The 27,380-nt window shown below is 59.5% G+C and overlaps 9 protein-coding genes and 1 non-coding gene across 10 annotated transcripts; 6 read left to right on the top strand and 4 right to left on the bottom strand.

Moving 5' to 3' along the window:
- Positions 1-154: 154 nt before the first annotated feature.
- Positions 155-1,539, bottom strand: D7B24_006285 (uncharacterized protein; the record flags this gene model as incomplete). Its single annotated transcript, XM_028640418.1, has 3 exons — positions 155-1,241; positions 1,290-1,447; positions 1,498-1,539. 3 exons carry the CDS (start codon positions 1,537-1,539, stop codon positions 155-157), a joined length of 1,287 nt encoding a protein of 428 aa, XP_028495405.1.
- Positions 1,540-2,126: 587 nt separating this feature from the next.
- D7B24_006284 (uncharacterized protein) lies at positions 2,127-3,714 on the top strand (the record flags this gene model as incomplete). Its single annotated transcript, XM_028640417.1, has 3 exons — positions 2,127-3,443; positions 3,507-3,586; positions 3,687-3,714. 3 exons carry the CDS (start codon positions 2,127-2,129, stop codon positions 3,712-3,714), a joined length of 1,425 nt encoding a protein of 474 aa, XP_028495404.1.
- A 459-nt stretch (positions 3,715-4,173) lies between these two features.
- Positions 4,174-5,310, bottom strand: D7B24_006283 (uncharacterized protein; the record flags this gene model as incomplete). The annotated part of the gene is made up of 1 exon (XM_028640416.1): positions 4,174-5,310. One exon carries the CDS (start codon positions 5,308-5,310, stop codon positions 4,174-4,176), a length of 1,137 nt encoding a protein of 378 aa, XP_028495403.1.
- A 1,385-nt stretch (positions 5,311-6,695) lies between these two features.
- On the top strand, positions 6,696-8,271 carry D7B24_006282 (uncharacterized protein; the record flags this gene model as incomplete). Its single annotated transcript, XM_028640415.1, has 2 exons — positions 6,696-6,943; positions 6,993-8,271. 2 exons carry the CDS (start codon positions 6,696-6,698, stop codon positions 8,269-8,271), a joined length of 1,527 nt encoding a protein of 508 aa, XP_028495402.1.
- An 828-nt stretch (positions 8,272-9,099) lies between these two features.
- Positions 9,100-10,222, top strand: D7B24_006281 (uncharacterized protein; the record flags this gene model as incomplete). Its single annotated transcript, XM_028640414.1, has 3 exons — positions 9,100-9,138; positions 9,195-10,039; positions 10,090-10,222. 3 exons carry the CDS (start codon positions 9,100-9,102, stop codon positions 10,220-10,222), a joined length of 1,017 nt encoding a protein of 338 aa, XP_028495401.1.
- A 325-nt stretch (positions 10,223-10,547) lies between these two features.
- On the bottom strand, positions 10,548-12,325 carry D7B24_006280 (uncharacterized protein; the record flags this gene model as incomplete). The annotated part of the gene is made up of 3 exons (XM_028640413.1): positions 10,548-11,581; positions 11,646-11,939; positions 11,998-12,325. The coding sequence occupies 3 exons, from the start codon at positions 12,323-12,325 to the stop codon at positions 10,548-10,550; spliced, it is 1,656 nt and encodes a 551-aa protein (XP_028495400.1).
- Positions 12,326-13,575: 1,250 nt separating this feature from the next.
- On the top strand, positions 13,576-16,039 carry D7B24_006279 (uncharacterized protein; the record flags this gene model as incomplete). The annotated part of the gene is made up of 2 exons (XM_028640412.1): positions 13,576-13,694; positions 13,753-16,039. 2 exons carry the CDS (start codon positions 13,576-13,578, stop codon positions 16,037-16,039), a joined length of 2,406 nt encoding a protein of 801 aa, XP_028495399.1.
- A 689-nt stretch (positions 16,040-16,728) lies between these two features.
- MKK1 (Protein kinase C signaling pathway involved MAPKK protein) lies at positions 16,729-18,465 on the bottom strand (the record flags this gene model as incomplete). Its single annotated transcript, XM_028640411.1, has 4 exons — positions 16,729-16,873; positions 16,926-17,581; positions 17,630-18,349; positions 18,412-18,465. 4 exons carry the CDS (start codon positions 18,463-18,465, stop codon positions 16,729-16,731), a joined length of 1,575 nt encoding a protein of 524 aa, XP_028495398.1.
- Positions 18,466-20,805: 2,340 nt separating this feature from the next.
- Positions 20,806-22,476, top strand: DBP8 (putative RNA helicase; the record flags this gene model as incomplete). The annotated part of the gene is made up of 1 exon (XM_028640410.1): positions 20,806-22,476. The coding sequence occupies one exon, from the start codon at positions 20,806-20,808 to the stop codon at positions 22,474-22,476; it is 1,671 nt and encodes a 556-aa protein (XP_028495397.1).
- A 340-nt stretch (positions 22,477-22,816) lies between these two features.
- D7B24_006276 lies at positions 22,817-22,920 on the top strand. Its single transcript has one exon. It is a non-coding gene; the product is annotated as a tRNA-Arg (tRNA).
- Positions 22,921-27,380: the final 4,460 nt, after the last annotated feature.

Raw genomic sequence — 27,380 nt, 5'->3', positions numbered from 1 at the left:
AGGATATGCATCCAAAAAGGGGGGCAGGATAGAGTAGACGGCAACAGTGCCCCTGGGCTATAGAAACAGGCCGGGATGAAACGGAAACAAGATACAGCAAGGCTACCACCGGCCAGATCAGAGATCGTAGGAAACACATAATCATAATCGCCATTCACGCCCATGGATTCTCCTCCTGACCCAGCACCTTCTCCTCCGTCGGCCTGCGCTCCTCTTGTCGCGACGAGCCGTCCTCCTCGGCCGACTGTTTCAGCGCGGGCGCGTCCTCGACGCTGCTCTCGTACCACGCGTTCCTCGTCCACGTCGCGATCAGGTCCGTCGCGTCCCGCGCCAGCGCTTCGTAGCCGGGGTTGTTCTTCCTCTCAAACATGGCCATGTGCGCCTGCGTCTCCTCCTCGGCCTTGTCGTTGACGGCCGGCTTCCAGACGCCGGCGTCGCCGCGCTTGGGCAGGTTGCAAAAGGTGCGGTCCTTGCCGAGCACGGTGCCGACGACGCTGACATCCTTGGCGGCGGCGCCGCGGCCGAGGCGCGTGTACAGGTTGGCGAAGCCGACGTCGAGCTCCTGGTGGACCTTGGTCATGTACTGCACGCGCTTCTGCAGCTCGCCGCCCTTGGCGAGGCAGCCGACGAACTCGAGGTGCGACGTCGCCCACGTCCAGCCCTGCGTCAGCTGGTCGCGGTTCATGTACGCCGCCGCGCCGCCGGCCGCCACGGCCGCGGCACCGCCGGCGATGGCGGCGATCTTGCCCCATTTCGCCCACGGGCTCTGCTGCTGCTGCTGCTGGGTCGTTGTGCCACCGGGCGAGGACGGGGCCGGGAGCGCGGCGACGGGGGCGCGCGAGGCGTTGCCGGGGCCGGGGGACGCGGGCTTGTTGGGGGTGGCGCCCCAGAGGGCGGTGCCAAGGCCGCTGAGCTGGGTCATGGCGGCCGAGGCGGCGGTGTAGTGCCCCTCTGCGCCGTGGGCGACGACGCCCGGCGAGATGCCGAGGTAGGGCGTGTCGAAGGCGAGGACGCCCTGGACGTAGGGGAACATGAGCGAGTTGAACGACGTGGGCGTCTGGGCCGACTTTTCGACGCCGTCTTCGGAGTAGATGGGTTTGTCAGAGGTCAAGCCGATGACTGTCTCGGCGGCGACGATGCCGCCCATGGAGTGGCCGATCAGGATGGTGCGGACCGAGGGGTCGACGGTCGGGGATGAGGTGCCAGCTTCGACTTCAATGTCGATGACCTTCTCTTGGAGCCTGGCGAGGGTTAGCGGGGTAGCCCGTTATGGTATGGTAAAGGCATACCAGTCACGAAATCGGCTGACACAATTGCCTAGGTCGCCTCTCGTCTCATATTTGGGATACACAAGAACTTGGACGTTGAGTTTGGGCAGCGCTTGCTCGACGAGTGAGCGAAGGTGTTCCGTGAACTCGTAGCCTTCTCCAAAGGTGTCATCACCACCCTGCGCTTGTCAGTTCTGGCTTGGAAGGGAAGCGGTGCAACTGGGCCTACCTTGAAGCCGTGTATGAAGCATAAGATCAGAGTTTTCTTCATTATTTTCAGACCATCAAAAGATGAACTGCCAGATGTCGGATGATGTCAAGAGTCGAATTCCGGTATTCCTGCTATCTTGATCATGCGGTATCACAGCCAACTGATGACTGACGTCTGGCAGGTGGCAATTCCCACGTGCGATGCCTTCCGGGGCAGGCGTCTTGATTACATAAGACACATGTCCCGCGACATCAACACCAGGGAAACTGTTGTCCTACCTGTACCTGCCTTGCCATACCTTGCGGTACCCAGGCAGATATCTATCCTGAGATCTCTAGGCCCCGACGAGGAAAGTTCTTCAATCAACTCCATCATCATTCATCGCTTCGCATATCTGGGAAGATGTTTGAAATGCAGCCTTTCACTGTGCTTTTACTGTGCAATACCCACGTGGCAATGCATGGATTCCTCGGTCGCAAGGCTCGAGGCCTCCCATGTTGAGCAGGCTATGACGGGCTCTCGTTTAGGCCAGGTGCACAGTTTGTTCCAATCGTGCATCTTCGTTCGGTCTGACTTCACTTCAGCATTCGCCCCTCCTTCATGACTTTGTTACCACGACCAAATCGACATTACAAACCACGACTCCGATGCGTCTCCTGAATGTCAAAACCCGCAAGCTGGAGGAGTTCTTCGATGAATCGATCCCAGACTATGCCATTCTTTCACACACCTGGGGAGTAGAAGAAGTGACTCTGCAAGACCTCGAGAACCCCGATCATGTGCTGAAGAAGGGCTACACCAAAATCGAGGGGACTTGCACGCTCGCGGCGAAAGAGAACATTGAATACATCTGGATCGATACTTGCTGCATCGACAAAACGAGCAGCGCAGAGCTTTCGGAAGCCATTAATTCGATGTACCGCTGGTACAAATCGTCCCAGATCTGTTACACATATCTCTCTGATGTCCCGACAAAAGAAGACCCCTCTGAGTCCAACTCCGCCTTTCGAAGGAGCCGTTGGTTCACCAGGGGGTGGACACTTCAAGAGCTGATCGCCCCGCGAAACCTGAGTTTTTACGACCAGAAATGGAAGCCCATAGGGACAAGACTGGAGTTGGCGGCTCTTGTCAAAGACATCACCGCCATCCCCGCTCACATGCTGTCAGCAGACGCCTCCAGACCCTGGCCTAATACTGCAGTACGCATGTCCTGGGCGGCGAATAGGACCACGTCGAGGGCTGAAGACATCGCCTATTGTCTCCTCGGCATCTTCGACATACAGATGCCTCTGCTATACGGCGAAGGCAATCGCGCATTCCGAAGGTTGCAGCTTGAACTACTCAAGCAATCAGAGGACGAGTCTCTGTTGGCTTGGGGCCTTGACTCGTCTGTGCAACTGATAATCAAACCCCCCGACTGGAGAGGTCTGCTTTCAGTTGCCAACAGCCGCCAATCTCGCGGTTTGGGCGTCTTAGCACACCACCCGGGCGCCTTTCGTTCTTGGCAAGGGTTGGAAGCATCAGGAGAAGACACGTCAAAGTGGCCTCCAAGATCCAAGATGCAAGCCACCAACTCCGGGTTGGAGATAACGGTACCTTTAATCAAATTGCGCGGCAGGTGTTACGCAGTTCTGAACTGTTGCCGCTCTGCTCATTTAGCTGACCTATTGCTCGTTCCCCTTTTCCTTCAAGCCGGCTCCGGCAAGTCTAAAATCACGTACTCGCGAGGCCAGAATATCATTTGCGCGTCCTGGGCTGTGCTTGACCAAGCTGAAATGCAAACCATCATTTTAAGCACTGTGGCAGATGTTGCACCAGGATCAGAACACCTTCATGACGAGTTTCTCCCTCTACAAACTTTACAGGACGACGTCCTGATAGTCCGACTGCATGATGTGGCTGCAGAGATCACCATGGCCGTCGATCATTGTATTGCCCGTGATGATAGGCCTCCTATTATACCAGTCAGTACACGATGCATTCGTATTTTACCGAGGACGACAGCGAGTCTGACCCCCATGTGCTAGTTCTTTGTTAGTACTGATCACAGTCTTGACAAGAGGAAAGTCCAATGGATCAACGACCATGATCATATCGTGCGGCTGAAGTACGATGTCACGCGTGTGAATCGCATAGCTTCAAGATTCAAGGTTGATGGAGAAAACGGGGTTGATCTGTTCGTGTTGACGACAATCGAAACTAAACAGGGCGACGAGCACTTCACTTGCGTCATAGGCAACAACGTTCGGCAGCGGCCACCAGGGGAGCTCTTGGAACTAGGGAGTTCGCTCAGCAACGTTTGCTCAATCACCATTGACGGGCGTGTATACTCAGCCCGCGTCGATTCGAGACTCTTCCTTGGGTTTCGGGTGCACACGCTGGATCTCAGTTGCACAACTGCCAAATCGACCTCCTCTTCCTCCTCCTCCTCCTCTTCGTATTCTTCTTCTGTTTGGCAGAGCATGCGACGCATATCGGGCAAGCTCGGGTTATTGAGACCCTAGAGCCTGTTGAAACGAGCGCTTGACGCTGCAAATTTCACGGGCGGAACTTTCAAAAGACAGCAAATGAGCTACTATGGGCTGGTATATCTTTGCATCATCAGTCAGTGACAGGAAGCGTTACGACGCTCAGAATCATGAATACCCGACTCGATTGCACATGTTCAGCAGCCTCTTCTTGATTCCTTGCTTCTCAAGCTATCTCCAAGCGCAAGAGCCGGATTGCATTCCCTCCCATAATTCCGTCAGCCTCCTCACTGCTCTTTCCAACAGCGTTGCTGACGGCCTCAGCATTCCATGTGACGCTCTCCCACGTACCCTGTTCATCCGTCCCCAGGGGCGGGAAAAAGGGGTGATCCGTGCCGAAAAGCAACCTGTCCGCCCCACCACTAGCCGCAATGGCAGCCTTGAGCCCGACCTCGGAGTAGATAACGGCGTCGAGATAAATCTGCTCCCGCAACACATCCCAGATGGTCCTCCGCGCGGCGCCGACCTTGCCCTCGCCGACCAGCTGCCCATCGTGCACGATGCAGCTCTCGATGCGGCCGGCGAGAAAGGGTAGCGTGCCGCCGCTGTGCGCGAGCAGCATCCGCAGTGCCGGGACCCTATCGAACACGCCGGCGAGGTACATCCTCGCGACGGCAATGGTCGTCTCCATGGGGAAGCCCAGAGCCAGCGGCAGCACGTGGCCGTACTCGGTGCTGGCCCTCGGGCCCCAGACGTCGTTTGGCAGACCGTAGTGGGGGTGCAGGAAGACGGTCAGCGCGGCGGCGGCGACGGCCTCGAGCACGGGGACCAGCTGGGGGTCGTCAAGGCCGCTGCCGAGGCCTGACGTGCCCAAGATGACGCCGCGGCAGTGCTCGAGCTCGGCGACGTGGCGCACGGCCTCGAGCAGCGCGGGCAGCGGCGCCGTCAGCGGCAGGGCGGCGAAGAAAAAGAGGCGGCCGGGATGCGAGGCGCACATGGCCTCGAACTCGTCGTTGACGCTGCGGGCCGTGGCTGCTGCTTCTTTGGACTCGATAAAGTCGAGCCAGGGGTTGGCGAGGCTCACGACGGATATGTCGATCGAATGGGTGTCCATGAAGTGGATCTTCTGGTCGAGGGAGGCGTAGTGCGAGGTTAAGGGCCGGCCAGGCGGCTTGGCCGTCGGGTCTTGGAGTGCGGCATCGAGGGCCTGCTGCTCGGCGTCGAGGAGAATGAGGCGAGGGTCTGCGGCCTGGGGAAAGGTGCGGACGACGGGGATGGCGGTGCGGGAGGTGAGGATGTCGATGTAGGAGGGGGGGTACATGTGGGTATGGATGTCCACAACCTTGGGCTTTACGGACGCCATCATGTGCTCGGTCTTTTGTGAAAGATGAGGGTTTGGACTTCCTGGGTGCGGCACCTGAGATGAGGTAATAGAGCTAGATGCACGTGGGTGTGAGGAGGAGAGATGAGTTGATTGTAGGACGAGGGCAATCTACAGCAAAGGAGATATTGATCGCTGATCGATAAATTCTCGTTCGTTCTCTTTTCTCTTTCCGTCTAACTGTCGGTGCTCTATATCATGCGAGGAGATAGAGGACATACAGGCGAACTACAGCCATCGAGGAAGGTAGCAAGAGGCTCCCGGCGGCTGCCGGTGTAAGTCGGCTCGTCCCCGCAGTTGCCCCGCCGTTATCTTGCGCTCCGCATAGTTATCCTGTGCCCCGCCATTTATCCATCTATCGGGTATGGTCGGTCATATCGAGGCATGTCAATGGTTCTCGTTGCAACGATATCCAACTCGTTGCTTCCTTCAACATTTTGGCATATTTTGTACCTGTGGTCACCAACTCCATCCACAGACATACCGTCATGTCGAATACACATGCGCCGTATGGCCTTGTATTTTGACCTCGAAAGAATGACTCTATCATGATCATCAACTGATGGCCTGGACGCATGGTGCGCCATGATTGGGATCCCTGTACAACAGTCATGGCCAACGTGCCGTCTCCCAGTCAGGGTGTGTTACGATACCCCATGATTCCGATTTAAAATCGATCCGTTCTATACCATGGCAAGATTTACATTGCCAATGCGAGGGCATGGCATTGCTGACAACCTGCCGAGCTTTGAACCGGGCTTTGCACCAGCTCACATAGAAGACATCCAGAAGGCATCCACTTCGACGATGACCCAACGTCTGCCTCACGTCGCTCACGACTTTCTCGGCTGGTCCTTGTCCGATCATTCGATTCCCCTGCCATGCCTGCTCTCTCACGCTGCCTTGGCCAGCATCTCGCTCATCAAAAGCAGCGGGCCCCTCTCCCATTAGTCGATGGCGTGCTCATCCTTCACGCCAATCTGGTCGTCCGCCACGAATCGTGCAGCCACCAGATCGACGCCCACTCAACCTGCTGAAGGTATGGTCCGGCCGGAACTCCATCCTCGGGGGATTCGAACCCACGATGGGGGAGGCTCCTGGTTCGCCGTACGAGGACTGATGCAGCCCACTGCGTGCGACACCTGCACGACTCTAGAAGCAACGTTGCCCACAGGCGCAGGGACGCTGTCCCAACGGCATGGGTAAAATAATGGAGCTTAATGGTGTCATCCCCCGCCATGTACAAGGCCGTTGCAGGATCCTATTTGATGAATTGATCGCAGCCTTGAACTGCGTTACTCTCTCGTCGACTTGTCAAACACCAAACTCTTCCAGCCTCGCTGCCCGGTGACTCGTCGAAGACCGCCATGGCCGATCACGAAAATACACCACACCCTCCAGTGATAGCTGAGACGGGACAGCGGTCGGTCAAGGATGAGACTCGCGAAAACGCCTGGATTCGCTTGATGACCAAGGTGCACTGGTATCCCCAGGACATGCCCTGCAAGGAGAAGAAGCTCGTGCTCAAACTCGACCTCATGATCCTCGTCTACGGCTGTCTATGCTTCTTTACAAAGTATCTGGACCAGGCATCGCTGACCAACGCCTATGTGACGTAAGTGAACAGAGCAAGACCTGCTGGGGCACTTCACTGACAGCAACAGCGGCATGCGAGAGGAACTGGGAATGTTTGGGAACGAGCTCAACTACGCCGTCATCACCTTCTGGTCGTCCTACTGCGTCTTTATGATTCCCGCCTGCTACTACCTCACCCGCTACCCCGTCAACGTTGTGCTGCCCCTCTGCGAAATCGGCTGGGGCACGGCTACCTTTGGACTTGCCTGGGCCCAAAATGTGGACACGGTCTACGCGATGCGCTTTTTCGTCGGCCTCTTCGAAGCCTGCTCCTTCACGGGCGTCATCTACGTCATCGGCTCATGGATGCGCAAGCGCGAGATTGCGCGCCGCGTAGCACTCTTCTACATGGCCGCGCCCCTCGGCACCATGTTCGCCGGCTACCTGCAGACGGCGGCGTACTGCGGCCTCACCGGCGTCGGCGGCCTCTCGGGCTGGCGCTGGCTCTTCATCGTCGATGCCATCATCACAATCCCCATCTCGTTTTTCGGCTTCTTCATCTTCCCGGACGTGCCGCACCGGTCGCGGCCGCGGTGCCTGTCACCAGACGAGCACGCCTTTGCCCGCGCGCGGCTCGCCGGCCAGACGGCGCCGTCGCAGCTCAAGGTGTCGCGCGACATCTTTGCGCGCGTCTTCCGCCGCTGGCACTGGTACCTCTTCGTCGCGCTCTGGTCGATCGGCAACCAGAACAACCAGATTCCCGGTTCGCCCTTTAGCTTGTATCTACGGGCCAACAATGACTTGTACAGCGTCACGCGCATCAACACGCTCCCGACAGTGGCGACGGCCGTCTCCATCGTCACGGCCTTTACAACATGTGCCGTCGCCGATCGCATTGGGCGTTTCTGGCCGCTGCTGCTGGCCGTGTCGGTGCCGACAGTCGTGGCGCACGCGCTGCTCGTAGCGTGGCATATCGGCGAGGCAGGACGCGTCGCGGCCTTCACGATTGGCGGATTCGAGGGTGCGCTGTTCCCACTGACAATGGCGTGGGCGACGGTGGCCATGGCGGGGGACGCCGAGGAGAGGGCTGTTGTGACGGCGAGCATGAATGCCATCGGGCAGGTGATTGTCGCATGGAGTCAGTTGCTACAGTTTCCGGCTGTCGAGGCACCACGGTTCAAGAAGGGGTTCCTCGGTGGGCTAATTACATCGGTCGTGCAGTTTGGGGTCATCTTTGCCATCATGTGGTTTGCACATAGGGAGGACGTCACCAAGAGGGCGTCGGAGGACAACTCTGACGATCAGCTTGGCGACGAGGAACAACCGCGCGATGGACGACAAAAGGGGGAGAAAAGTATCGAGGGGTAGACTCTTACGATACCACAGTAACGGGGTCCTGGTTCTTGGCTGAAGAGGCCGTCGGCCAGTCGGTCGCTGCGTCTTCCTTGGTACCCAATTCATGCATATCCGGGCGGTGATCGCCAGGTATAGGTCCAGTTTCTCCGTCGAACGGCCTGGCCACCCTGGCATATGCTACCTCACATGCGTGAATGCCACGCAGCCAATCTATTCCGTCCACTGCCCCTCCGGGAAGGTGATAGAACAGTCTCAGCCGACGCCGTCTCAGTGGCTGGCGTCGACGGTGCTCCCCCGCGATTTTACCCCGCCGTTATCTCTGGGTCGGTTGTCTGCATGTCGTCTCTACTCGTCCTGGTCCCTGTCTCACCTCGCGTCGCCCTCGCTCGCGGCCACCTCCGCTTCGGGGTTGGTCTCCCCCTACTGTCAAGGAGCAGCTTATCAGCGCCGTCACCTCCAAAGTGGGGTAGAGAGTGCATGATGGGAGTGCCATGCGACGGCAGCTGAGCTGATGCCGTCGGTGACATTGTAGTCAAAAGGAGGCTGCCGTGTTGATGAATGTCTTTCTTCTTGATTGATCTGTGAATCTGACAGGCAGAGTGAGCAACGTCATTGGAGCCGCCACTCAACATTCTCCCAATTGATCCGGTCGTCTTCCTGTACACGCTGAGGAACGTGGATTCTATGTAAGTCGAGAGGTTACTTACACTTGCAGACCTCCACGTCTACAATGGCATCATCCCAAGTGACGACCTGCTGATCCGGCGTTCGGTTCAAAGACAAGTCCTTGCAAGAGTCGAACTGTTTACTCCCACTGAATCACCATCTCCGCCAGCCAACATGGCCACAGCAGTGAGCGGAGAGGGTCTCGTCATCCCCGTAAGCTCACTCTCACGCATACGCCTATACGACTTGTCATGAACTGACCACCCCAGCTCATCGACTTCTCGGCCTTCCTCCATGGCGACGCCGCCCAGCGTCAGGCCACGGCCCGCGAGATCCTCCACGGCTTCCAGACGGCCGGCTTCATCTACCTCAAGAACCACCCGATCGACGAGGCGACGCTGGCGCGCGCGTTCGCCGCCTCGGCCGCCTTCTTCGCGCAGCCCGACGAGGCCAAGCTCGCGCTCGGCTGGACGACGCCCGAGGCCAACAGGGGCTACTCGGCGCCGGGCCGCGAAAAGGTCAGCCAGCTCACCGACGTCAGCGCCGTGTCGGCCGTGCGGCAGGCGGCGCCGGACCTGAAGGAGTCGTTCGAGATGGGACGCGAAGGCGTGCCGGGGCACCCGAACCAGTGGCCGGGCGAGGGCGACGCCGCGGCCGGCGTCGCGGGCTTCCGGGCCGCGATGCTCGCCTTCTTCGCGCGCTGCAAGGCGCTGCACGTGGACGTGATGCGCGCCATCGGCGCCGGCATGGGCCTCGCCGACGGCTTCTTCGACGGCTTCACCGACGACGGCGACAACACGCTGCGGCTGCTGCACTACCCGGCCGTCGACCCGGCCGTGTTCCGCGTGCGCCCGGGCCAGGTGCGCGCCGGCGAGCACAGCGACTACGGCTCCATCACGCTGCTGTTCCAGGACGCGCGCGGCGGCCTGCAGGTGCGCGGGCCCGGCGGCCGCTTCGTCGACGCGACGCCCATCCCCGGCACCGTCGTCGTCAACGCCGGCGACCTGCTGGCGCGCTGGAGCAACGACACCATCCGCAGCACCGTCCACCGCGTCGTCGAGCCGCCCGGCGGCGGCGCCGACGGGGACGTGTACCCGCCGCGGTACAGCATTGCGTGCGTCCCCATGCCCCGAGAGGCCGTGTTCGGCATGCTGACGAGGACAGGTACTTTTGCAACCCGAATTACAAGGACTACATCGAGGCGCTGCCGGGGACGTACGCGTCCGAGGCGGAGAAGAAGTATGAGGGCATCAACAGCGGGGAGTATCTGGTGCAGAGGCTGACGGCTACGTATTGAATGCGGGTGGGCGTTGTCTGTCCTGTATTTGTTGCATTGTGGAACGATGAAAAGACTTCGTCTGTTTGCCTGTCTTCCTACTGTTGGCCTCAGCAGATTGTGCAACGTGCATCGTGCTTGCGTGACCCAAGGCACGGCCGACACCATTTTCAACACGGTTGAAACGATTGCATGACCCTACGTCAGTTCGGAGCAACAAGGCGGCTGACACCATTCAACCGATCATAATTCAGGCATTCATTGTTTCGCTCATTCATTCTTATACTATCTGTCGAGACGACAAGCATCCATGCAGACGGTCAGAGTGCTCGCTCCTGGCATGCGCCTACGCATCGTCCTTGATCTGGATGCCCACGCCCTGGTTGGCGATGATGGCCGTCTTCTGCTTGCTGCGCTTGACGGGGTGGGGATCGTTGAAGATCTCGTCGAGCTCCTCGAGCGTGCGGCCCTTGGTCTCGACACACGACAGCCACATGAGGCCGTTGTGGATGAAGTGCAGGACCAGGAAGATGGTGTACGTCTTCCAGCCAATCTCCTTGAGCGAGACCGAGGTGCCAAAGGTGTTGATGAAGCTCGAGACGCCGGTGAGGAAGCCCTTGACGCCCATGCCCTTGGCGCGGATCTCGTTGTTCAGGATCTCGGCCGGGTAGAGCGCCTGCAGGGGCGTCCAGCAGAAGCCCCAGAAGATGCCGTAGGTGAAGACCATGGCGATGAAGGCGTACGACTGCGCCCTCGGGATCTGGCCCTCCTCGTAGCCCTCGGCCCGGGCCGCCAGCACGTTGATCGGAATGTAGACGAGGCCCGTCAGGAAGGTGCCCCAGAGGAACAGGGGCCGGCGGCCGAACTTGTCGACGCAGAAGGAGCCAAAGAGACCGGCGATGAACGAGAGGATCGTGTTGATGCCGTTCAGCAGGAGCTGGCGTCGCGAGTCGGTGATGCCGATGCCCTCGACCATGACGGGGAGATAGTACGAAATGACGGAGCCGCCGATAAAGTTGGCAAAGACGGCGACGAGCATGAGCAGCCACATGCGGTGGCGGTTCGCCCTCGTGTTGACGAGCACCTTGTAATTCCAGTTCTTGTTGGCGATTTCTTGCTCATGCTCGAGCGCGTCTTGCATCTCGTCGACCTCGAGCTTGACGAGGGCCGAGTCGGGGTTCATGTTGCCGTGGTACTGGATCAAGATGCCCTTGGCCCTCTCGGTCTGGCCGACGCTCCAGAGCCAGCGTGGACTTTCGGGGAGGAGGAACCAGACGAGCGAAAAGACGACGGTGGGGAACGTCAGCTGGATGATGTACGGAATCCGCCAGCACCAGTCGTTCTCGAGGTAGTTGGTTGCGTAACAGGACCACGAGGCAACTAGCAGAGGAACAACATGTCAGCCTTGATCCTTGTTCACGTGTGTCACGGTCGTTTGACGTACTGTTGGCGCCAATGTTCCAGCCGAGAACGTTGTAGAGGCCACCCGCAAGGCCCCGCCACGTGGGGTAGGACAGTTCGACGAGGTAGACGGCCGCAGTCGTCGCACACATGGGGTTGCCAAAGCCGACGATGAAGCGGCCGACGATAAACTGCGCCAGGTGATTGCTGGTAGCTTGGAGGACGGAGCCCAGTATGATATTGGCAGCGCCGATGAACATGCCGGCGCGGCGTCCCCATCGGTCCATGATGTAGCCGCAGCCCAGAGAGCCGATGATGGAGCCGACTGTGTAGATGCCTATGCAGCGTATCAGTCCTGACGCGGCATGCACGTGTGTCGGGGGAGGGAAGCGTACTGAAGGTGGCGCCGTTGAGCGTGCCCGTCTTGCCAATCTTGAACCGGTCCTGAAACGGTTCCATGGCGTTGATGGCACTCATGACGGAGCCGTCGTAGCCGTTCATGACGCCATTGAGCACACAAAGGGCCATCATGCAGTAGAGCTTGACCTGGGACCTCGACTTGTAGTCGGGGTTGTCTTTGGCGACGGCATCGGCGAGAGCCAGCGACTCGACATTCTTCTCCTGAACGCCATGGCGCAGGGTCAGGTCGGGCTTCTGAAGGTCGTCCACGGCGCTGGAGGTCGCCTCGATGTGGTCGAGCTGGCTGTGGTTTTCGGCCTTCATCGTGGACGCGACCGAAGGGGTGTCTGGGTCCGCAAGAAGGTCTGTCGAAGAGGCACGAGAACGGCAAAACAAAGTGCAGTGCGAGACTCGTCACAAGGTGGGGAGAGGCCGATCTGGCAGGGCGTTTTATATAGGCCGTCCCAGCATGCCCTCTGCAACGTAGCTTTCGGTTGCTGGCGACTCAGTGACAGTGCGCCGATCTTGTCCCCTTGTGACCTGATGCAGGTCGTCGTGATCCTTCCTCCAGCGCCATGGTCATGGCCGTCGCCAAGCCTCACAGCAGCCAACGTCGTCGTGAGGCTACGCAAGGACAAACCCCGGCGAGAAACATCCTATCCTGTCCTTGGAAGGGAGAGAAAGCTCATTGACCCCCACCGAGTCATCCATGCGTGAGCAAGCGCCGTCGCTGCCAGAGGAGCGCCAGAGGAACGGCGCCAATCCAGAGGTCCGAAAGCCCCCCTGGCCAAGGCGGCTATATGTACAGCCGTACGCGGTCTGGGGTCGAGATGGGCTGCTGATCTGGGTGGCAGTGAGGAGGTTGAACAGGGATGATAGGGTCGGCAGTGTGAGACGTGAGAACGCGGGGATCGGTGGGGGTCATGCGGAGAAGGTCGTGGTGTGCAGAGGTGGGAAATGGCCAACATGATGCACATTGATGCGACAACGAGAGGCAAAGCCGGGGATTTCGGGTCTCGGTTCCTGGCATCTAGACCGAAACTGGGGTTTGAACGTCCGGAGGAACTTCGGCCAGCAGGAAAGATCGAGATTGGCACTGTGAATCCGTCGTTCGAAGGGGGAGCTTCTGGGCATCGGATCGCCGCGAGGAGACAAGGGGGTCTTTCGTCGCATGGTGCGTGCGGGGAAATGGGGCAACAAAATCATGTGCTTGTTGCCCTCTTTCGCCTTGCTCATTCTCGATGCCGCAGCTCCATTTTGACCGAGGAGCGAGAGAGAGTCGGATGGATGGAGCTCGTCGTGATGGTGGTGGGTTGCTCGACTTGGAGGGTGAAGAAGCAGGCAGGCAGGCTGGCTCAAGGTGCGCAGAATTGGCCAATCAGACCATTCCTGTGCCTCGTGTGATGTGGCTCGTGGTCTCTGTGGCTGAATGTGGCTCATGGTACAAAGGTACTTCCAAACTTCAGCAAAAGTGAACTCAGGATCTTCACCCATCTCATCAACAGCAAAGGCGTCCTCTTACACGTCCCCAGACGCTTTCTTTTTTGGGGGTTGTTTTCTCACTTAGTGTCACCATGGCTGCCACAGACAAGCCTCAGATTGGGGCCCATGGCGTGCGCCTCAACAGGGGCCTGGGCATCACGGAGCGCATTGCCCCCAAGATGGAGAGCTGGACTGGCGAGACGCGCGTGAGGTGAGTGATCCAGCTACTGAGTGCCTGGCAGACATATCGTATACTGACGCCTTGCCAGGTTCACCGACTTCCAGGTCAATGAGATCAGCAAGGATGGCACCGTCGTTCATCTCAAGGAGACGAAGCTCGTCGAGCTTCCTGCCAAGTCTGCACCTGCTCCCGCCTCTGCTGCTGCCACGACAGCAGAGAATCCCAAGTCACAGGACACAAAGGAGGCTTCTGGTGATGCACAAGCTCCCCAGGGTGCTGAGGGACCCCATGGAAACGGCACACGGCACAACGGAGCCGCGCCGCCCGACGCTGCGCCTGAGATCCCGGAGCCCGCCGCTGCAGACATCCAGGCCATCACAGACATCACAAGCGCCGAGTTCGCCGAGAGCCTCGTGGCCATTTACCAGGCGGCCGCCGCCAAGAAGACGATTCCGCCGCCAGCGAGGTCGCCGCCGCTCGAGGACAAGGATCAACGTGGCCAGCTGCACCAGCTCGTGCGCCGCGTCTTCCACTCGCTCATCGACACGACGACCGACAACTCCGACCCGTCCCTCGCCGGCGCCATCATCGTCGCCTCCGGTCGTCCACCACGCCCCTCCAAGGCCTACAGCCAGGCAAACCGCATGAAGACGGGCAGCAACCGGCGCAACGCCAAGGGCAAGGTCAAGGCCGAAGGCGAGGGCGAATACCTCCACTTCACGCTCTACAAGGAGAACCGCGACACCATGGACGCCATCCACCAGCTCGCCCGCGCCGGCCGCGCCAAGCCGCAGCACTTTGCCTTTGCCGGCACCAAGGACCGCCGCGCCGCCACCGCCCAGCGCTGCTCCGTCCGCTGGCTCAAGGCCGAGAACCTCCACGGCGTCCAGGCGCGCGTCCACGGCCTCGTCACGGGCGACTACCGCTACGAGAGGCACCCGCTGCACCTGGGCGGCCTCCAGGGCAACGAGTTTGTCATCACGCTGAAGAAGTGCCACCTCGCCGACCCGGCGTCCGAGGCGCTGCCGGCGGCGGCGCGCGAGGCCGCCATCCGCGGCGCCGCCGAGACGGCCCTCGAGAGCATGGCCTCGCGCGGCTGGCTCAACTACTTTGGCCACCAGCGCTTCGGCACCTACGCCGTCGGCACGCACGAGGTCGGGCGCCTCATCCTGCAAGAGGATTTCGAGGGCGCCGTCGACGCCATCCTGTCCTACAAGCCCGAGGTCGCGCAGCGCGCCGTCGACGGCGAGGACCCGGCCGAGGCGCACCTCCGCGACGAGCTCAACCGCCACCGCGCCTGCATGCTCTTCCAGACGGGCGACGGCGCCGCCGACGACGCCCTGCACTACCTGCCGCGCCGCTTCACCGCCGAGGGCGCCATCATGCGCCACCTCGGCCGCAACCCGGCGTCGCGCCGCGACTTTCACGGCGCCCTCAACGCCATCCCGCGCCAGCTGCGCAACATGTACCTCCACGCCTACCAGTCGTACGTCTGGAACCACGCCGCGAGCCGCCGCTGGGCGCTGCACGGCGACGCCGTCGTCGAGGGCGACCTCGTCGTCGTCGACGCCGCGCCCAAGCCCGACACGTCCGTCACGGACCCGGAACTCGTACGCGCGGAGCCCGACGGACAGGCCCACGGCCCCGGCCCACACGACGACGACGACGAGCCCGACGAACCGACAGCCGCCCGCGCGCTGACCGCCGAAGAAGCCGCCTCGGGCCGCCACACCATCCACGACGTCGTGCTGCCGTCGCCCGGCCACGCCGTCCTCTACCCGTCCAACGCGCTGGGCGCCTTTTACGAGTCCTTCATGGCGCGGCCCGAGAACGGCGGCCTCGACCCGCACAGCATGACGCGTCGCCACCGCGACTTCAGCCTGCCGGGCACGTACCGCCGGCTGACGGCGCGCTTCCTCGGCGTGCCGGCCGTCGAGGTGCGCCGGTACCGCGACGAGGAGGAGCAGATGCACCCGACCGACCTCGACCGCGTGCGCGCCGCGCAGGCCGTCGAGGCGCAGGAGGCGGCAGCGGGGCGGAAGAGGAAGTGGGAGGCGGAACAGGCGCAGACGCAGACGCAGACACAGACGCAGGAGCAGGGGCCAGAGGCGAAGAAGGCCAAGGTGGAGGGACAGGACGACGTTGTCATGGGCGAGGCAGCCGAGGCGGTTGGGACATCCGCGGAAGCGGGCAAGGATGCGTCTGCCGTGACAACAGAGGCGGCCAAGACGGTGGTGAGCGACGAGGAGAAGACAAAGGTTGCCGTCATTGTCAAGTTCCAGTTGGGCAAGTCGGCGTACGCCACGGTGGCATTGCGAGAGCTCATGGGCGAGGAGGACGCGGGAGAGCAGCAGACACAGGAAACATCCGCTTGAAGAGCCGTGTGACGATGGAAACGAATGTCGCGACAGAGCCGCCAAAGGCCGTTGTTAGATCAAGTACCCAGGAGAACAACCAAAAGGCTATTACGAATTGTTGATGCAACCTTTTGAGCCTTGCACACCATGGCATGTCCTGTCAAAGTTGGTTCGTACTCACACTCATCGGACGAGCTCGCCAATACTGCGAGTCCTTCGCATCAACGGCTCCCGTCAATCACCCCCAGGCAACTCCATGATACAGCCTGACGTAGATCGCCCAGCACGACGGCGAAAAATATGCACACAAGGATAGGGCCACTCGTTTTCAATTTCGTAGTGATCAGCTAATTGCTCGCCGACAAACAATATCAGAGAGCCGCTCGTGGACAGCATTCATGCTGTGGTCAAGATCAACCTTGTCCCTTTCTGTCATGTTCATCCTCCGTATTTCAAATCCAGGATGGCGGTCTCTCTTCCGCCCACCAGTGCCAGATAGCCAATGATGTCCCGTCAATATGGTGCCAAGAAGGGTCATGCCAGGATCCGTCCGTGAAGTCGCATTCAAAAGGCGCCGCCATGGTATGCGCCTCATATGCGAGTCGTTGCGGGGATGGATAAATACACCTTTGGCGTTTGTTCAGTTTTGTTCATTTGTCCGAGTATTGACTTTCGCTTCGCTCCGTTCCGCTGCAGGTCGAGCCACATTACGCTTCCGCCTTTGGGTTGTCCCAACCCCATACTTGTGACAGGTATTTCTCCATGTTGACACGCTTTGAACGCATCTCGACCATCCAGGGGTGGTCGAGCATCCGCCATGGGCTTGCACGGCGGGTTGGGTCCTTCTCGAGACTGGAGACTAGTTAGTAACACTCCCCAGGACCCTCTGACGAGGCTCACTCACCAGCACTCGATAAAGTACTTGAAGTTATCACTCCAAGTGACATCAGTCTCGTCCTTGAGTTTGGGTATCGGCTGCCGCACGATATAGGTCAACAGGTCAATGAGTCCTGCCCTAGGCTGCATCTCGGTCCCGTCGGCTGGGAATGGGAATCGATGCTGCGCAACCTCAAGCAGTGTAACGCCAGTGGACCACACGTCAGAGGTAATGGTGTAGCTCTGTCCCGTGATTCGCTCGGGCGCCATGTAGTAGCTGGTACCGATGAACGTGTTGGCCTCGCCCTTGGTTCCAAAGTCGCCAGAGACGCCAAAGTCGCACAGTTTGACCTCGCCGTTGCGGCAGAGTAAGATGTTAGACGGCTTGATGTCACGGTGAATGATGCGTCGTCCGTGGAGATACGTCAAGCCACGCAGAACGCCCTCTGAGATTTTGCCGAGGACCTTCTCGCCGGTGCGGCCACCGAGTTTCTTGACCTCTTTGTAGATGCTGTCGAGCGAGCCACCCTCGCAGTACTCCATGGCGATAGAAATGGTGGCAGTGGCAGGGTCGACGAAGGCGCCGTAGTACCGGCAAATGTGCTCTGATGCACAGCCCTTGTTGAAGTTGAGCTCTCGAACGATTTGTTTCTTCACATCAGGGTCGGGGTTCGTCGTGATGACCTAGCGATGTCAGCCTCCTGTATCTCAGCCTCGGGTCGCTTTCCTCACCTTCAGGGCAAAGACGGTCTTGCCGCCCTTGAGCTTAGCTCTTGTCACGGCACCGCCAGCACCTTCACCGAGGTTGCCGAGCTCTTCGATCCTAGACTCCAGACTGGCAATCCTCCAACCATCATCGTCGAGGTCTTCCACGTCCAGAGACCTCGCCTTCTCCAAACTAAGCTTATCAAACTGTTCCAAGCCTTGGAGGCTGTTGTCTCTCTCCATACCAACACCACCCTCGCTACGTTCCGAGTAGAGAGACCCGACGGCGGATACCGGGTCAGGGGTGCCCTGGGGTCTTGACCCCCCAATACCATACTGGGAGGCAAAGGAAAGAGCCGAGTATTGCGAACCGGCCGAGGTGGGGTTACTGGCACGTCCATCCAGGGGTCCAAAGCTGCCCGATCTCGAGTGGGCCGCGCTGCTCTCGCTGCCTCCGCTGGCAGAGTGACCCTGAACACTCGTGTTCAGTCGAGGAGGCTGCTCGTAAGGCAAGCCTTGGCTGCCCATCGGAGTGGCAAGGTGTAGGGTGGGCAACGCACGAGGAGCCGGCGGGGCGGGCTGGTTGCCCACCGGCTTCGCATTGGGGGACGGCGGGATGGCGAGTCCCAATCTTGGTGCTCGGGCACCACTCGATCGGGCGCCAGGTATCGCAGGGCGTAGAAGAGGGACTGGGGAAGACATGGTCGGAACGTTGCCTTGGGAGTTTGCCGGGGACAGACTGGGGATCTGGAAACACTTGGTTAGAATGAGCCTCGTGGTAGCAAGGCGGCATCATAGGGAGTTCCAACCTGGTATGGTGTAGGATCCATGTTGGTGGATTGGGATGGGTTCTGGTCCGCCATGACGTGGTCGGCAGCGGTACTGCCGTGACAGCAGCGACTGGGCAGAGGGTGGCTCAAAGAGCAGACGCGAGGGTCGGGCCTCGTCGTACTTGAAGAAGGATGCTCAGCTCGTGGGCTGGCCGGAAGAAGAACTGCCCGAGTCCTTTGGTTGTGCTGCTGCTGCTGCTGCTGCTGCTGCTACGGGCAAGGCTGCGTAGCTGTAACGGAACCGGGTCTCGCGACGTAGTAGGGTGATGCAGCTTGTCGTCTTTGTGAGGGATGATTCAGGTCGAGTCTCGGCAGACAAAGCAGGCAGCGGCAGGGTGTCGTCAATAGCTCTGGAACGGTCGCACGTGGACTGAATGGATGGAAAGGGCGAAAAGGCTTGGCCTGGCTATGCTCTCAGGTGGGATTGATTGGCTCGTGTGCTCAGCAGGCGATATGTCTCAGCAGGCGATGTGTCTAAGCAGAGACGAAGAGGAAGAAGCAGAAGAGGGTAGTGTGTCGATAGCGAACGTACGAGCAAAGCGCTGGAGGCGAAGGGCAAGCAGGTGAAGGACCAAATGCCAAAGGCGAGAGGCGAAAGGCGAGAGGCGAGAGGAGAGGTCTAGCTTGCCGTGATCTCTCTCTCAGTTGGGTCGTGTGTGGGAATGGCAAAGGCGGGGAGAGCAAGTTCCCACCCGCACCTCACATCAGATTGAGGTGCGTGGTTCTTGGTGGTGCTTGGTGGTGCTTGCTTGGCCGACTGCGGGTCCAGCGGGAATGTGGGAAGCAAAAGGGCAAGAGACAGGTGCAAACAGGGGATCCAGTGGGCGGGCAGTGGAGGGGCAGAGGGGGCCGATGGGCAGGGTCTGGCGCTAATCCAACGGTATCCTGCTGTCGGGGAGCACTGTGGCACAGTGGCCAGTTCCCCCCCTCGGGTCGGTCTGTGAGTCCTATGTACCTTTTGCCGCCCCTAGGACACGGGACGAGGTGACGATCAGTACATCCATCCATCAATCAATGCCCACGGGCTACGTTTCGTGCCTTTCGTACACGAGCGCAAAAGCAGCCTTGGCATCTGACCTGGCCAAATACACCAAAAACACCAGAAACACAAGAGGACACCTTGGAAAGTGTCGACTCGGAACGGGCCACTGGCCATGCATGTACCAGGGGCCTTGCGAAGCTGCTGCTGCTGCTGCATTGCTGCATGAAGCAGAAAATCAACTCGGCATCACCAACAGGCGAGAGCCGGCGCCCACGATTGGGGGAAATCCCTCCAGCCAAGGGCCCTTCTCCGAGTTCCGAACAGGCCTCCACGCTGCGACTCTCCGCGGCCCCCCCTTGCCAATGTGGAGGACTCGTTTACTATCAGACAGGAGGTGCCATTGGATCTCCTCTGGTCACCTGGGCCTCTTCCACGAACACAGCAGCCATGGTACTGGTGATTGGAAAGGGCGGCCTTCATATTGGCGAGGCGAACGCATTACGACATGCCGCGAATCTGCCGGCGTTGTTCGTCACGGTTTCGTTCACCTTTGCCTGGATCTGGGTGCCCAACCGTCCGTGGCGCATCCAACACGGCTTCTCCGCTTTCTTCCCACTCGTTCATCTCAGGCATGTGCACCTTGTACAGTGGGCGTGAGCACACCCCTCCGTCTCGTCACTGGCTGAGGTCCGGCTGCCATTCTGTTTCTGTGCTTCCTCGCCAATGTGGTCCTTCGACGCCCTCAGCTTGCCAGTCTACGACCACATTTGGCGACCCAAGCTCTTCGTCGGGTTGGGTCTGGGTCATGGCCATAAGGCTGAGCGAGGTGGGACTGGCGCTGAGTGAGATTTGGAATGTCTTGGGGTGACACGACACCCGCGTTAGTGGCCTGTCGATACCACGTCGATGCATCGTACCTATCAGGTACCTAGGCACCAGGCGGGCAGGTCCCTCAGCTCGGGTCGAAGAGGCTCGGCGTGAATGGCAGGAATTGATGTCACGAATTGATGTCACGAACTGATGTCACGAAAAGGTGTGTGCGTCAGCTTCCAAGGCGAGCATGATGCATTGGCATAGAAGGAGGAAGCAACCGATTCATCGCCGTTTCCCTAGGCGCGCGTCTATCCGCGCAGAAGGCAGCTTCCAGGAAGCTAGGGTCCCTTATTGGCTGGACAGCACAGTGCTCGTCACCTGGCACCCCTGTCAATGGCACCCCGCTACCTTATCCGGCAGTGGCTGCTTCCCCAATGCACCTGCCAAAATTTTGGATAACGAAAATTTCCCAGGCGAGCAGGAACCAGGCAAGGAACCAGACAAGGAACCAGGCGAGGAACCAGACAAGGAACCACTTCAGCATCACGCGTCTGTCTTTCAGAACAACCCTACGAGAGATGCCGTCCACTGCCGATCTCAAGCGCTTAGCCGCCGAATCTGACGATTCCGATCAGGGCGCCAACATTGACCAACACGCCTCCTCGTCCGAGCCTGAACACTCCTCCGATGCCGAGTCGGACCAGCTTGACGATGCTGGCTCCCGCAAGAGACGCAAGACCTCGCCGCCGAGGATCCCAGCGCTGGACGATGAGGACGAAGACGATGAGGACGAAGACGATGAGGAAGAGTTCCAGCGAATCGTGTCCACCATACAGGCACCGTCCCGAGTGAAGAAGACGACCACCGCCACGCCGTCCTCCAGACCCGAACCCAAGCTCTCCGCGCCGGCTGGCATCACGGCGCCCGTCGACCCGGACACGACATTCTCCTCTCTCAACGTCCGACCATGGCTCACACAATCTCTGGCTAACATGGCCATCAAGAGGCCCACGGGTATTCAAAAGGGGTGTATTCCCGAGATTCTCAAGGGCAGGGACTGCATTGGTGGCAGCAGGACGGGTTCCGGAAAGACGGTCGCCTTCGCGGTGCCCATTCTTCAGAAATGGGCCGAAGACCCTTCCGCCATCTACGGCCTCGTCTTGACGCCGACCCGAGAGCTGGCTCTGCAGATCTTTGAGCAGTTCAAGGCCATCGGGTCGCCCCAGGGTCTCAAGGTCACCCTCATCACTGGCGGCAACGACATGCGCCCTCAGGCCATTGCCCTTGCCTCACGTCCCCACGTTGTCATTGCGACGCCCGGTCGCCTCGCCGATCACATCCGCACGTCTGGCGAGGATACCATTTGTGGCCTCCGTCGCATCCGCTTCGTTGTTCTTGACGAAGCCGATCGCCTACTTGACGGTACCGGCACCGGCAGCATGCTTCCCGCCGTCGAGGAGTGCCTCTCCGCCCTGCCGCCGCCGGCCCAGCGTCAGACGCTCCTCTTCACCGCCACCATCACTCCCGAAGTGCGCGCCCTCAAGGACATGCCTCCAAAGCCCGGCAAGGAGCCCGTCTTCATCTGCGAGGTCGACACGCAGATGCTCGCCATCCCTGCCACCCTTGCTCAGAAGCACATACAGGTGCCCGTCACTCACCGCGAGCACTACTTGCACACCTTCCTGCTGACGGCCGCCAACGTCGAGAAGACGGTCATTGTCTTCTGCAACCGCACCACAACTGCTCAGTTCCTTCACCACCTGCTCCGTCTGCTCGACCACCGCGTCACGAGTCTGCACTCCCGCCTGCCACAGCGCCAGCGTACCGACAACCTGGCCCGCTTCCGTGCCGCCGCCGCCCGCATCCTGGTTGCCACGGACGTCGCCTCGCGTGGTCTTGATATCCCCGAGGTGGCTCTTGTTGTCAACTATGACATTCCCCGCGACCCCGACGACTACATTCACCGCGTTGGTCGTACTGCTCGTGCCGGCCGCAAGGGTGAGGCCGTCACCTTTGTCGGACAGCGTGATGTGGAGCTCGTCCTTGCCATCGAGGCACGCGTGGGACGAACGATGGATGCCTGGACAGAGGAGGGTGTCAACCTCGAGACGCGCGTTGTCAGGGACACGCTGAAGATTGTAGGCGAGAAGAAGAGGGAGGCACTGCTCGAGATGGAAGAGAACAAGGAGGTGGGTGGCAAGAGGAAGAGGACCAAGACGAAGCTGAGGGCGACGACGGATGGGTTTTAGATGTTTAGATAGATACCCAAGACGAGTGAATTTATTCGTATTCTCCAGACTTATTCTTCGCCCCGTGATGCCGTCTTATGCGTCTGCTCACAGCCCCAGCACATCAGTTCGCTCGTGCCATGACTGCTTGTCCCGCTTTCCATGAGATGATTCTCGACAACGTCTACATCGGTTTCAAGGTTCAAGGCCCAAGACACGGATGAAATTCCGGCCCCCGACCTGACAGCGCCGCCCCTCTCACGGCCCACGGCCCACGGCCCACGCCCGAGTCGGTCATACTCCTGCAAAGCCCCATCTCCACCCATCATAGATCCCGCGACGCGGCCCCGTCGACATCAAAGGCCGCATGGCCCAATGGCAAGGCGTCTGACTACGATACAGAAGCACGAGAGATCGTGACCTGTTGGTATCAGGAGATTGCAGGTTCGAGCCCTGCTGTGGTCACATGTAAGAAGCATCTCATCGATGCGACTTTTTTTTAAGGCCGTGTGTTTGTCCTTAGACTTTGACGATGAGGTGGATGGGATGCGGACGTCTTGTACGACACCTGCAAATTCTCTAGCGGAGAATATCGAAATATGTTTTTGTGACTTGATGGATGGATAGATCAGCCCAGCCCAATATTTTGATCCGTTGGGGACATCTGTCTGGAAGGTTTTCGTGGTATGACGACAACAACCGTTCGATCCGTGCAGCATGAACTCTCGACAGCGTCTGCCACCTTTGAAGGCATTCTCATCCCAGCCTTCCGGGCTTGGTCACGCACAACCGAAGGCTTTACAAGAAGGTCGGAGAAAGGAGATTCTCTCAACCGCGTACAGATCGCCACAGTAGTGGATGAACCACTGCCACGTTCGCGAATGAGCCCAAGACCATCAACACCAAATCTCACAATCACCAACCCCCGGAGCATCCTGCAGCAAATACGCCGCGCCACACCCCAGGGCTCTCGGCCCGTCACGAACTCACGACAACCACCAAGCCTCGGCGTGCCCTCTGCGCAGAAGAAGTAGAAGACAAGAGGCAAGTCGATTCGACTGCCACTCGGCGCCTCGGCATCCAGCCACACTGAACGCACCACACACTACCACCACGTTCCCCTCGGCTCACGGCGGCGTCCCCCCCAACCTCACGATGTCCCGCACTCCAGCAGCAAAAAAAAAAATCCTGCCAGCAGAGTCTTCACCCCTCCCTAGCGCGCCGCCTGACCTACAAACCCTTTCCAGGATCTCCACTCCGGGGCCGAGCCGCCGAAGTGGAGTCTCGAGGACGAGGAAACAAGGAACACTCGGGTCAACGAAGACGTGGCAGTGGAACGGGGAGACAATAGAGAGAAAAAGAGAAAGAAAAAGAGGAAGCGAGAAACTCCACCGACCCCGCCGGCCAGACCACGCCGTGGAACACACTCGCGATGGTTTTTCCACTGAGGAGGTCGGAGCCAAGGTGTCGGCCGGGGTTGAGTCACGCCATGGCGAAGGAATCCAAGTCTCCACCATCATGACTGACAGGCACAGGGGAAAATACCTTGCACTGCAATAGCGAGGAGGACTGGGAAGGGGGGGGGGGAATCCAAAGGTGTGCGCTTTGGTGGACCCATCGGCGTCACGGTCCTGGCGCGAGACCCCGCCGTCTTCTGCGCTAGAAGGACGGGAGAAGGGCCATCATGACGCTAGAAGGCCTCAAGCGTGAGGAGTGGGTCTTCTTTCGGCCGGCCAGGGTTTGGCGAGGGCGCCTCAGTCCGGTTCGCCATCGAGGCTTATCCCTTTGTCATTGTCCGCCCAAGGGAATGCACAATGGAGTGCCTTGCTGCGGCCCTTGAAAAGGGGAGGCACATCAAATTTCGGGTTCGCCGTGGGGTGCTTCATGTGCCTCGCGGTATAGGGCGACGTACGACGTGTGCCAGCATCGTCAGCAATAAAAAGCCCCCTTTCTGGCCTTACTGGGGGCGCATTGCGCGGCGCCATGGCCAAGGGGGTGTCGCTTACTGACCCCGTTCCCGCGCCGCATCGCTGGGCCTCAGATTTTCGAATCCACGCCAGCCAAACCCCCGTTGCCTAAACACATCGTATCACTAGGGTGAGTTTCTGATTGCTCGAGGGCGTGCAACGCATGCGGGCAGCGTACAGGCCAGCGCCCGACCCCGACTCTCTGTCGTGAAACCAGGCGAGTCCCGTTGGGCCTGTTCGTCTGCCATGATGCCAATTCCATCGCATTGAAAGCGCATGGGCTCGATCTGCGACGACTCGAGATCTGCGAGATCAATTACACCATCTCGGTATTCACATCACGTCGCGTCCGAATGGTGCAAGAAGCTTTGCAATAAAGTTTGGATCACGGGTGTGGATGCACCTGTGCACGTCATGATTATCGATCAATCCAATGCTGAGCAATAGCGCGTCTCTGGGAGTGTGTATCCCCGAAAAGGCCGGACTGTCAATTCTTCGAGACACCCCCCCTCCTTTCTTATGTCATGCTCCTCAGGGTCGGCGGCGGCAAGGTCGGGCCCCGGCGGGTTTTGAATGCCGTGACTCGATACCGCAAGGTGCTTCCTCAAGGGAAGGGCATTGCTGTCAATTAGACTCAACTAGTCGGCAAAGATGAGATCAACTGCTAGGACCACGAGGACCCTTTGCGGCGGGTTCAGGGCAAGGCGTCATCGCTGGCCTTCCGTTTTTCCCGCTGACTGACGAACAGAAAACGGAGCGGCGTTCGGGATTAGCGATGGATCCGATGGCTATTCCCACGTCGTGACGAGAATGAAACCGCGTCGCAAAGGCCGCTGGTTACTGCTTCTGGCAATGAAGTCGCGGCAAGCTGCAATTGAAATGCCCATCGGAGAACAGGACCATCTGACAACGGCATGCGATATCCTTGGTAAGAGCGGGATGGGCACAATGTGACTTTTGCGGCTCATGGCTTGTTCCAACCAGCAGGCCTATCAGTCCTGGAGGCATGACAGTCTGGCGGCCCGCTGCAATTCTTTGCAACCACCGAGGGGTTGTCTCCACGGCGGGCAGAAAAGTGAGGGCATCGTGAAAAGCCGGCCCGGAGGTCATCTCGTGTGCTGTGATGACCCCCATAGCTAGCTCTGCTGGGGTCTGTGGCTTGGTGACCACCCAGTAGCCCGGAGCACATCGGGGTATGGGCGGCACGAGTCGGAAGCCGTGGGGTTCACGGCCGGCCTTGTGACCTTGCGGCCGGGGAGGGGTGTGAAAACGGTGTGAAAACTGGCGAAGCATCCGGATCTAGGCATTCAAAGTTGATGACCGCTACAAGAGGAAGCAAGATATCGTAGAATGACCCTGCCTCAATGACCGTCACGTCTCCCGAAGCGACCGCTCGCGTGCCTTGGATGGAATGCCTCCGGGAAAGCCTGGTCCTCATGGAGACTGCACAGCCAGGCACCGACAAACAGAGTCGTCAGTGCTTTGCTAGCGGAAGGCAGCCATGCACAGGACAGTATACGATGGATACGAAAACCTTGGTCAATTAGGGGTTCGGCACCAGTGTTGCGACAGCAATGAGGTAGGTAGATATGCATGCGCATTGCTCAGCCCTACTATCCTTATCCTAGCTGATGGGATGCGTATGGGGAGAGATGCACTGCTCCTGTGTTGCTGGGTGATGTGCCTGGCGTGGGCCACTCACTTGCAGCGACCGCGCAAGCCGGGCAGTGCACCGTGCGTGGCATGTTCGTAGTTCTTGGAGCAACAGGATTGGCTCGTTCCCGACGTTCTTTGCTCGCTTCGCTTTCGCGTCTTGGACGGTGCCGAAGGAGGCCGGTCGCTCACTAGGACGGGGACGGATGAATTGAAATGGGGGCGGAGCATGCATTCGGCATTCGTGGTCCTTTCGCTTTCGAGATTCCTCGCAATCGCTAGGCTTCCACATTTCGAAGCCCCGTATGGACCGACGTGCAGTGCCTCGCTCGTTTGAGGAAAGCATCGTGCGATGGGGATGGGCTCTCTCGGTTTCCTCAGATCAGGTTAGAGGGGGTAACGGCCAAGCCTCGATGTACATGTGTGGCATGAGGAGAAATGCTTAGCGGTCGACGCAGCTCAATGGCATCATGATCTTCAATTGACGATGGAGCGGAGACCCGAAGGGCGAGGGTTGACAGCCGCTCCGCGACAACGGCAACAAGATCATGTTGATGACACGATGAGTCGACAACGGAAACGCGGGGCATCCATTGGCCGATTTGTGAGCGGCATGAAGCCCAGGGACGCAAGTGGAAGGGTATCGAGGCCGATAGAGTCATCGGAGGGTTTGTGACTCTGTGCTGGACTTGGACGTGGAGCTGGACCTGCGGGGGGTGTATGATTTGTGATGCACGTCCTTGCCCTAGAGTGAAGGACAACACCGTGGGCAGGCAAGCAGTAGGCGAACCTGCCAATGAAAAGGGCGGCCATGGGGATAACGGCCAAGGATGATTAACAAGCCGAGTGCGAAACGCAGCGACGGGCGACGCAGCAAAAGTCACCGGGAACAGCTTAGGTTAGCGAGAAACACGCCTTGCTTCTGTCAGAAACGGGGGGGGGGACAAGGGGACGGAGTCTCGGAGACAAGAGTAAAGCCCAGGGCGTGTGAAATTGACGGAGCTAACCTAAGCCCCGTCTGAGAGCAGGAAGGACGAGAGAGTCACAGGGTACGTACCGCGTGTGTCTCGCACCTGCTGCCCAGACTGTCGCTTGCTTGCTGGGCACTCAACTCTCTGCTGGCTTGGCTGGCTGACACACAACGATGTACCTCGCACCCGCACTCGGGAAGAACCCACCTACCCAAGTCCGGCCCCTCGGTGGGTTGCGCCTGCCGGGCTGGCTTTGTGTGTGCGTGTGGTTGTGTCAGCAGGCCTCAGGGAAGCCTGCTCGCAAATCAGGGGCCCTGGAGGGTGTGGCATTAAC

The sequence above is a fragment of the Verticillium nonalfalfae genome (assembly GCF_003724135.2).
Source record: "Verticillium nonalfalfae strain VnAa140/NRRL 66861 chromosome Unknown scaffold_43, whole genome shotgun sequence".
In the NCBI taxonomy this organism is placed as follows: domain Eukaryota; kingdom Fungi; phylum Ascomycota; class Sordariomycetes; order Glomerellales; family Plectosphaerellaceae; genus Verticillium; species Verticillium nonalfalfae.
This window is presented reverse-complemented; position numbering and strand designations above follow the sequence as displayed.